Source organism: Anolis sagrei, chromosome 6 (assembly GCF_037176765.1).
Source record: "Anolis sagrei isolate rAnoSag1 chromosome 6, rAnoSag1.mat, whole genome shotgun sequence".
In the NCBI taxonomy this organism is placed as follows: domain Eukaryota; kingdom Metazoa; phylum Chordata; class Lepidosauria; order Squamata; family Dactyloidae; genus Anolis; species Anolis sagrei.
Genome location: NC_090026.1, coordinates 24,280,820 through 24,291,975, shown reverse-complemented (window position 1 = coordinate 24,291,975; position 11,156 = coordinate 24,280,820). Strand labels below are relative to the sequence as shown.

The following is an 11,156-nucleotide window of genomic DNA, read 5'->3' as shown; positions in this document are numbered from 1 at the left end:
TTTTAAAAAAAATGTTTACATTGCATACTTTGTAAAACTCTGGTTAACATTTGTAAAACTTTGTAAAACTCTGGTTAACTGGTTAACCCACTCCCTGTGGCTTCATCAAAGCTTATTCTATGATAAGACACTTCTTTTGGGTTTGAGGTTTAAGATGTGAAACCAGGATGTAGGACAGTCTTGATCTGGTAACCTACCTACTAGAACTTTCAAGCTCTAAAAGAATAAGAGAAGAAGAAAAAATAAATTAATTTCTCAGCTTTTTCTTCATTAATGTTTCTCGGTTGTTCAGGTCAGGCCTGAACAAAATAATATAGCATTTTGGAAAAGTGATACAACCTAGTAGCCCAGTACTAGAGATTAAGATTGAAAATATCTCCACAGCCACCATGGATTTTCCTTTAGTGCTCAAGTAGCTTGGAATGAAGGATATCCAAACACTGCAAAACACCAACATGCTGAATGAGATAAACCTGGCTTCATTGAAAGTATCTGGCAACTCTCTACTAAGGAAAGCCACAACAAAACTGGCAGCGGCCAGGAATCCCATATATGATAGAACGCAATAAAACATAGTGGCAGAATTATTGTTACACTCCAGTATGATTTCTTCTTTGACTGATTGAGTGTTAGGACTGGGGAATGGGGGGAAGGTTGCTAGCCACACAACACAGATGCCTGCTTGAATAAGGGGACAAGAAATAACAATACAGTTGGTCAATGTTTTTCCCACCCATTTCCTCATTCTGGATCCTGGCTTGGTAGCCATGAAAGCAAGAAGTACTGTGATTGTCTTTGCCAACACACAAGACACAGCCACTGAGAAGATGATGCCAAAAGCAGTTTGTTGGAGAAGACATGTCACCTTCTGGGGCTGGCCAATGAACAGCAAGGCACAAAGGAAACAGAACAGGAGGGCAATGAGGAGAATATAGGTAAGGTTTCGATTATTTGCTATGATTATGGGAGTGTTTTGATATTTCAGAAATATCACTAGTATGAAACATGTTATGAAAGATAAAAGAAGAGAAAGGAAAGCTAAAGCAATCCCCAGTGGTTCTTCATAAGACAGATAGTTTATATCTCTTGGAATACACAGGTCATGTTTTTTATTGGGGTAGTATTCATCTCTGCATATATCGCACTCATCCATGTCTGAAAAAGAAAAAAATAATAATTGTAGTATTAATCTCTCACATATCTGTCAATGTTGAGTAAGACTGAAATAACAGTCCTACTATACCTTCATTTTCTGTTCTCTTCATTTATTCCAGCTTTATGTTTCACTGGAAAGATACAAAAAAGCTAGTCCTAGACAGCAATAAATCTTAGTCAACACTGCATCAGTTCCTTCCCTACAGCTTTCCCCCCTTTTAATTTGACAAAAGATAATAATGATAATTACTTGCCATTAGGTTAAGACAAAATCCAAAGTCCACTAAAAAGGCTATATCTTTGATGGTTAACAAAGTATTTTGTCATCAGATATTACCAACTGCTGACTTCCCATTCTCATAGAATAGTCTTTGAAATCATTTCAAGAACTGTTGAACTGCACAATTACAAATATCTCTTTCAAGTGGAAAGTCAGCTGAAATGATAACGCTCCACTATATTTGTCTAGTGCCTCATCACTGTGAACTTGTGAAGAAGCATTCATGTTGCATATAAACATAAATTAGTAACAAAACCTTGTAATATTTAGATCCTAGGCTAAATGATCATTTTGGGAGGATAGTTTTTGAATGACTAGATTAAGTTTATCACCTTTCCCATGTTTACTTCATAGGAAAGGTGATAAACGAAGCCATTTAAAAACTACCCTTCCGCAAATTGTTCCAAAATGGATTTCTTATGTCCAGTCTGTTCAAGTCAAATTATTGTGATTGTTTTGGGAAAATATTTGCCAATAATATTTTTAAAGGAATCGTGCAAAAAGGGTCAGTTTTGCATTAAATATTCATCCAACAGTATCATTGTGATTAATAAAAAAAAGTTATGAAAGTGATCTGTCGTGCCCCATGAAGACCCTCACTGCTTATCCCTAGTTAAGCCCTCTTTAGTTAGAGGGATTAATATTTTATGTCCAGTTTCTGGGGGGGTCAGTCTAGACAGCCACTTTGCACTTGAAGTATTCATTGCCCTGCTCCTTTAAGAATTGCCTCAGGGTGGAGCCTCATGCAAGGCACTGCTGGTTCTTGGAAGACAGCCTTTTTCGTGACTGGAAAGTGAAGAAAGAGGAAGGCTGGAAGATCTAAAAAATAGCAGATCCAGTTGGAGCTGTATTCAAGTCCAGTCAGAGTTAAATATGGAGACCATCTTACAGACAGTTGAACACCATTCAAGAAAGAGACAATAAGAAGAAATAAAGATTCAAGAGCTTCAGTTCAGCCAGAACTGTGTCTATCTCTCAAAGACTTTACCTCTCCTCATAAAGACTTTGTAGTGAGACGCAGAAGAAGAGAAAGTCTAATATTCTTGTCAGTTAATAAATTCTTGTTTGATTAAACTATATAGTTTCCAATCTGTTCCCTGCACAGCCAGTTCACCTTCCAAGTAATTAAGATAGTGTGGGGACAGAACATTTCCTGTCCTGGTGCTAAACACCTTTTCTTTGAAATTGTATTGCTAACTGACATCAAGTCAACTTTGTCTTATGTTAACTCTTCAAATGAGAGGCCACCAAATCACCCCATAATCAGTACTGCTTAGGTTGGGACTGTGATTTCTAGGGAATTGTGTATTTTCATGATCTTGCCAATGTACAGCAATTTCAATTTAGCTGTCTTAGTTTCTAGGGAGGGTTGGATTTGATTTGCTCTAGGGTCAATTTTTGTTTGGCAGTCCGGAATATTCATAGAAGCCATTTCTAACACACTCAAAATGTATTGATGTTCTTCCTATCAGTTTTCCTCTCTTTTAGCTTTCACAACCATAGATAGAAATGAGACAGACAATGGCATAGGTAGTCCTAACTGCATTCAATGATATATCATTACACCTCAAGATCTTTTCTAGTTCTTTCACAGCTGCTATTCCAAGTTTTCATCTGATTCTTGAATGTGGTCTCCATTCAGATTAATAACCTACCAATAATAATAACAGTGGTAGTGATAAAATAATAATAATAAGCAGTATGAAATAACATTGTAGTAAACAGTATTAGTCCAGAGAGTCATACATATTCACCTCTAGATTTTGTAGACATACCTAAACATATATTTCACCTAATTCTCATGTCCCCAACAGACTATGAAGAAGGAATCAAATCAAGACATGGCTTTTCCTTCCGAATGGAAAGTGACTATCTTTAGCAAGTGGGGTGGAGAGAAGCAAAGTTGCAAAATTACACAAAATTTGTTTAGAATGGCAAAAAGTGGCTTTTAGTCAATTTTAATTTACATTTCAGGTTCTCTGAACTAATAATAAAATGTTTTTCATTAATATGTGAATAGCACTAGTAACTGTAGGTTTCTCTTAACACTCTTGTTTCTTACCCTTCTCGCTGGAAATCTTTCCCTCTGGACATGGCATGCAATCATAGCAACAGAATTGTTCTCCCTCTTTTATTTTCTTGCTATATCCAGGATAGCAATTGCCATTACACTGAGAAAGGGGTTGAACCTGGTAAAAAATATTAAAAATGCATTGACAATGTGACATTATCGAACTATGAATGCTGTTGCTGAGGGAAAGGAGAAATCAGGGTGTTGGGGTGGGTGGGTTGCACTTTTTGAGGTTCACTGGAAGAAATAAATCCAATTTTGGAATTCACACATTTGGGGAGCATACACAGTCTTTCTGAGAGGACAAGGTGAAGAAATTTCCCTTCATTTTTAACAATGCAAAAACACACACAAACAAAATTGCATAACATGCAAACTGGGATATGAGATTTGTGAAGCTGGAACGTGGCAACCGTGCCTCTATATGTATTGAATAAGAACTTTAAATATAACAGATACCATGCTTTTTTTATTAATATCAGATTTAGCCTGATTGGAGCAGGTTGAATAATCAAAAATCTCAAGTGTAGTTTTCAATACTAAATAAAATACTTTTTCAAAATCTATTCAAAATGCCGTCTTCTATGTTTACAGATATTATAACTAACAGCAAAGAAAAAGGGAAGGTACTTCATTTGTGTAATCAAATTACACATGGTCTAGTTTCTAATAATAATCAATAGTTTATATCAGATTCAAATGATGCATGACATGTCAAGACTGCCATTGCTACATCAACACTGAGACACTCCCTGGATTATTATAAATCATAGAGTACCTGGTTAAACCAGTTGTGCCAAATTATGGCAGTACTATTTATAGCAAAGACTTGATCTGGAGGAGCTTCAGGGTCCATCTTCCCAATTTTCACCCTATGAAAGGATTGGTTGGAAGAAATGATCCAGTTGATAACATCAAACACAGATATTAATATCCCATTGTGGTCAAAGAAAATTTTGTCCCCGACACTGTTGTTAAATGAGACACTCTTCAGAAACTGATGGAGCTAGAAAAAAAAGGGGAATAGCAAGAATTTAGAAAAAAATTGATACAAATGGACTGAAATATTCAACTGGACATGCATTAATTAACTAAGTAATGCTTTACATCTATATATTAAAAAAGTATCTTCTTCCAGCTTTTCAGTATATTTTGTTCTTGTTTATTCATTCAGTTACTTCTGATTCTTCATGATCTCATGGACCATGCCAGAGCTCCCTGTGGGCCGTCACCACCCCCAGCTCCTTCAAGGTCAAGCCAGTCACTTCAAGGATACCATCCATCCATCTTGCCCTTGGTTGGCCCCTTTTTCCTTCCATTTTCCCCAGCATCAGGCATGTAGCCGGGGGGGGGGGGGGGGGACTTGAGGGGCTTCAGCCCCCCCCCCAAAAAAAATTCTCATGGTAGTCCGCAAGAAGACCTTACTGATACACCATTTAAACTGTTATGTTTATTCATATCATGACCTGATCACCATGCTCAATATATCCCATATGCATTGGGGTAACGATACAAAAGGTTTGCTAGGGTAGACCCTCTCACTCAGACTCACCCCCCCCCCCCCCCGAATCAAACTCAGCTCCCCTCAAATCAAAATCCTGGCTACGGGCCTGCCCAGCACCCAGCATCATTATCTTCTCCAAGCTTTCCTGTCTTCTCATTATGTGGCCAAAGTAATTCATCTTTGCTTCTAATATCCTTCCCTCCGGTAAGCAATTAGGCATTATTTCCTGAAGTATAGATTGCTTTGATCTTCTTGTGGTCCAAGGCACTCTCAGAATTTTCCTCCAACACATGTCAAAAGCGTCTATCTTCCTTCGCTCAGCCTTCCTTATGGTCCAGCTCTCGCATCCATAGGTTACTACAGGAATACCATTGCTTTGACTATGCGGATCTTTGTTGCCAATGTGATGTCTCTACTCTTAACTATTTTATCAAGGTTATTCAGTATATGCTCTCAGTTAATGTTAAACTAAGTTTCTTGGACTATATAAATAAACCAAATTTTAAAAATATTGAACTATTTTATTTTTATGCCACCATTTCTCTTGACATGGGACCCAAGAAGCATTTATTAGAATGAAAGAGGAAGTTTACTATACAAATAAAACAAAATAAACTTTATATATACCCTGCTACCATCTCCCTGAAAGGGCTCGGGGTGGCTCACAAAAGCACCCCAGAGTGCTGCATATAAAATAAACAACATATAAAACATAACAACAATACCAACATAAAATTATGACAGCAACCACAATGAACACACATAAGATAAGAATAAAAGTGTTAAAATTTATAAAACACAGTAATACCTGTAGATAAAACTGGCTGTCATCAATTAATGAATTAGAGTGCCAGAATGAATCCTTAGTCCTCACATGGATCATTTCTATCTACTCAAGATCAAAGACCTGTTTAAAAAGCCATGTTTTTAGGTTAGACCAGGGATCCTCAAACTAAGGCCCGAGGGCCGGATACAGCCTTCTAAGGCAGGGGTCCCCAAACTAAGGCTCAGGGGCAAGATACAGCCCTCCAAGGTCATTTACCCGGCCCTCGTTCAGGGTCAACCTAAGTCTGAAACAACTTGAAAGCACACAATAACAACAACAACAACTCTATCTCATCAGCCAAAAGCTGGCCCACACTTCCCACTGAAATATTAAGTTTATATTTGTTAAAATTGTTCTTTATTTTATTTATGGTATTGTTTTTAAGTGGGTTTTTTTGTACTACAAATAAGATATGTGCAGTGTGCATAGGAATTCAAATTATTTTTTCAAATTATAATCCGGTCCTCCTGTGGGGATGTGACCTAGTCCTCTGTTTATTTATTTATTTCGAGGTTTTATATACCGACCCTCTCACCTTCAAAGAGGGATTCAGACTGGTTCACAACATGTGTTAACATACAAAGAATATACAATAACAACACAATGCCACTTCATAACATGATTAAAATATCAGCACTATACACATGTTTAAAACGTTTGAAGACCCCTGGTTTAGATCAAAAGGCTTGGAGAATCGGGGCTAATCTAATCTTTCTAGGGAGGCCATTCCAGAGCTGGGGAGCCACCACTGAGAAGGCCCTCTCTCACTTCCCACCAACCATGATTGAAATGGTGATATGACCGAGAGAAGGGCCTCCCTGGCAGATCTCAGAGCCTGCGCTGGTTCTTAGAATGAGGTGTGGTCTCAAAGATAGGTTGGACCCGAAGTGTATAGGGCTTTATAGGTAATCTTCTGCACTTTGAATTGGGCCTGGAAACTTGTCGGAAGTCAGTGGAGCTGCTTTAACAGGGGTGTGGTATGTTCCGTATAGCTACGTAGCCCCAGTTGGTAATCTGGCTGCCAACCAACTGTACTAACTGCAGTTTTTGAGCCATCTTCAGAAGCAGCCCCATGTAGACTGCGTTACAGTAGTCTATTTTGGGTGTAACTAAGGCATGGACCACCACCTTAATTACACTGAGAAATGTTTCTGCTATCTTTTTATTTCCACCAGAATTTGAGAGCCGGTGTAGCATAGCTTTTGAGTGTTGCCTTAGGATTCTGGAAGACCAGGGTTCAAATTTCTGCTCCCAGACATAAATCTATCTTGGACAAGTTATAACTTTCCAGCCCCAGAGGAAGGCAATGATAAGCTTCTGTGGGTAAAATAAATCTTGCAGTAAGTAAGAGTTCACTTGAAGCCACATAACAAAATCACCTAAGGAAACACATCAGTGCAGGCAGTCCCCAAGTTACATGCCTACGACTTGCATATGATGGATAGTTAAAAATGAAGGTGAGACAACAGGAAGTGAGGGCAATCTACCCCTAGGAAGGGAAATTCAATGGCTATGTCTTTGTGTGATATGTGATGTTATTTTATGTGATGTATTTAATAATGTTTAATGTTTTATCAGGGATCAATTTTGATGTTTTATATTGTTTTTTTATCGATGGCATCGAATTGTTGCCAACATCGTGAACTGCCCTGAGTCCCCTTTGGGGTTGAGAAGGGCAGTATATAAATACTGTAAATAATGAATAATAAGAAATAAGATATTCACTCCTTGAAGAGTTATCATGGGGAAAAGGTGTTTCTACAGAAGCTTTGTCACCAACCCTTGTTTCTACTACAAGGCATTTTTTTCAAAATCCAATGATCACAGGGACAGATTGAGGTGAAATCTTCTCAGTAGGAGCACAGATAGCAAAACAAATGTCACAGGAGTGTTAATCCTTCCTTATGTTGGCCAAAATGTGTCCAGAGGAGGGTGAATAAAATGATCAAGGGTCTGGAGAACAAGCCCTATGAGGAGCAGCTTAAAGAGCTGGGCATGTTTAGCCTGCAGAAGAGAAGACAGAGAGGAAACACGACGAGAGCCATGTATAAATATGTGAGAGAAAGTCGTAGGGAGGCAGGAGCAAACTTGTTTTCTGCTACCCTGGAGACTAGGACGTAGAGCAATGGCTTCAAACTACAGGAAAGGAGATTCCTTGTGAACATTAGGAAGAACTTCCTAACTATGAGAACTGTTCAGCAGTGGAACTCTCTACCCCGAAGTGTGGTGGAAGCTCCTTTTATAGGCTTTGAATGCGATTGTCCTGCTTCTTGGCAGGAGGTTGGACTGGGTGGCCCACGAAGTCTCCTCTAACTCTATGATTCTATGAAAATTTGTGTGTGTATTTATTTGGTTGGAGTTACAGTTAAAAATGTACACGTTCTGACTTTCATATAAATTCAACTTAAGAATAAACCTACAGAACCTATCTTGTCTGTAAATTGAGGGCTTCCTGCATATGAGCAAAATTACAATTTTTTTTAAAAAAATTACCATTAGCACAGCATGTAATCTGCGCATTACCTGCCAAAATTTAAGAGATGTCAGTCTTCCTCCTCCCATCTTTGCTTTGTGCTTGGATCCAGAGGAAAACATGGCATTTAAAGCATGGGCCACTGCATAAACAGCATTATAGATGCTGTAGCTGTGGCCAGTCATGCTCATTTCAAAAAGAGATCCCGGAAGGCTGTCCACCTTCTCTTTCCCTGTGCAAATATCTTCATCCCCTTCATGCATAGCCTCGCTTGGAAATGTACAGCCGAAGGCATGCTCCCAGAAGTCCCTGATGTAACCATTTTCTTTATCATTGTGATATTTTGTGCTTTGAATAAACTGTTGAAATGCTGGTATATTGTTAGAATGAATTGTGACACTAATGGCACCATGGAACATATCTGCATCCCAAGTCCTTTGATAAGCTGTTGCCATGAGCTCCATCTGGGCTGTTATTATCCATACTTTGGCTTTTGATTTTATTCCGGAAATATATGCCAGCCATCTCAATGACACCATGGAATCCGATTCTCCATAAACCAGCATGGCATTGGCTTTGCTAGACATAATTTTATCATGTATTCTTACGCCCTGGGTCAGAACTTGATCAATAGCTGTCATAACATGCAATCTGGTTGCTTTCTCTACAAAATCAAAACAGACACCATTTTCATAAAATACTGGGAGTACATTTTTCACAAATCTTTCTCCATTGTCGTCATCCGTAGTCAGAACTCCAATCCATGTCCAACTGAAATGGAGAAGTAAAGAGAGAATCCCTGTATACTGAGCAGTTTCTCCAGGTACCATCTGATAGAAAGAAATCCCTGAGGTCTTCTCATCCATCACTGGAGCAGAGCCATATATAAGCTACAGAGAAATATGAAGACAAGCAGGGAAAGAGGATGATTAAATTACAATTGTTTCAGTACACACATAGTTAAACACAACATAGTACACAAAATTAATATTTTAATGCATTGTTGAATGTTTTTATGATGTTGGCATCGTATAGTGCGTCTGTGAGGCCACCTTGGGTCCCCTCTCGGGGGTGAGAAGGGCGGGGTATAAATATAGGAAATAAATAAATAAATAAATGAAATGAAACATTTTGTGACATAGAACTTCCAATATTTTTATGTCTCTGTTTTGATTTTGTAGTATGTAATAATAATAATGATAATAATAATCTTTATTTATATCCCACTGCCACCAGGGACTTGGGGTGGCTTACAAGGCACTCCAGGGTGCACATATTTATTATTTATTTATTTATTTATTTTTTGCATTTATTGACCGCCCCTCTCAGCCCGAGGGCGACTCGGGGCGGTGAACAACAAAAAAGGACAGTGTACAATAAATCAAGACAATACTAACCAGACAATACACACATAACATATACTTATACTAAAAATCCGCTTCGTCAAGTCCTGGGGTCATAGCCAAAATTCATAGTCCTAGTCCGTTCCAGTGTCGTTCCAGATACACTCAGTTGAAGGCCTGCTCGAAGAGCCATGTCTTCAGGCCCCTACGAAAGGCCATCAAGGAGGGCGCCTGTCTAACTTCAACAGGGAGGGTGTTCCACAGCCGGGGGGCCACCACCGAGAAGGCACGCTCTCTCGTCCCCGCCAGACGTGCCTGTGAGGCAGGCGGGACCGAGAGAAGGGCCCCCCCGGACGATCTCAAGGCCCTCGTGGGCTCATAGGCCAAGATGCGGTCTGCAAGGTATTTTGGGCCGGAACCGTTTAGGGCTTTGTAGGATAACACCAGCACCTTAAATTGGGCCCGGTAGCGAATCGGCAGCCAGTGGAGCTGGGACAGCAGGGGCGTTGTATGCTCTCTGCGTCCTGCTCCCGTTAACAACATGGCTGCCGCGCGTTGGACTAGCTGAAGCTTCCGGGCCGTCTTCAAGGGCAGCCCCACGTAGAGAGCGTTGCAGTAGTCGAGGCGGGATGTGACCAAAGCGTGGACCACCATGGCCAAGTCAGACTTCCCAAGATACGGGCGCAGCTGGCGCACGAGCCTAAGCTGTGCAAATGCTCCCCTGGTCACCGCTGAAACCTGAGGCTCCAGGCTCAGCGATGAGTCCAGGGTCACACCCAAGCTGCGAACCTGCGCCTTCAAGGGGAGTGCGACCCCGTCCAGCACAGGCTGTAACCCTATACCCTGTTCGGCCTTGCGACTGACCAGGAGTACCTCTGTCTTGTCTGGATTTAATTTCAGTTTGTTCGCCCTCATCCAGACCATTACAGCGGCCAGGCACCGGTTCAGGACTTCGACGGCCTCCTTAGTAGCAGGTGGGAAGGAGTGACAGAGTTGGACATCATCTGCGTACAGGTGACACCGCACCCCGAAACTCCGGATGATCTCACCCAGCGGCTTCATGTAGATGTTAAACAGCAAGGGGGACAAGATGGAACCCTGAGGAACGCCACAGATCAACGGCTGTGGCGCTGAACAGGAGTCCCCCAGCAACACCTTCTGAGTACGACCCTCCAGAAATGACTGGAGCCACTGCAAAGCAGTGCCCCCGAGACCCATCTCTGCAAGGCGCCCCAGAAGAATACCGTGGTCGACGGTATCGAAGGCCGCTGAGAGGTCCAGAAGCACCAACAGGGACACACTCCCCCTGTCTAGCTCCCGGCGCAGATCATCCACTAAGGCGACCAAGACCGTCTCGGTACCATGTCCCGGTCTGAAACCAGACTGTGCCGGATCCAGATTATCCGTGTCTCTCAAGAATACCTGGAGTTGTGAGGCCACCACGCTTTCCATGACTTTGCCCAAGAAGGGAAGATTGGAAACAGGCCGAAAGTTGTCCAATTTA

At 40.8% G+C, this 11,156-nt stretch overlaps 1 protein-coding gene across 1 annotated transcript; it reads right to left on the bottom strand.

The window, feature by feature from the left end:
- Positions 1 to 247: 247 nt before the first annotated feature.
- LOC132779511 (vomeronasal type-2 receptor 26-like) lies at positions 248 to 9,139 on the bottom strand. Its single transcript, XM_060783196.2, has 4 exons — positions 8,360 to 9,139; positions 4,285 to 4,512; positions 3,498 to 3,624; positions 248 to 1,155 (listed from the first exon to the last, which is right to left on the bottom strand). The coding sequence occupies exons 1-4, from the start codon at positions 9,137 to 9,139 to the stop codon at positions 248 to 250; spliced, it is 2,043 nt and encodes a 680-aa protein (XP_060639179.2).
- Positions 9,140 to 11,156: the final 2,017 nt, after the last annotated feature.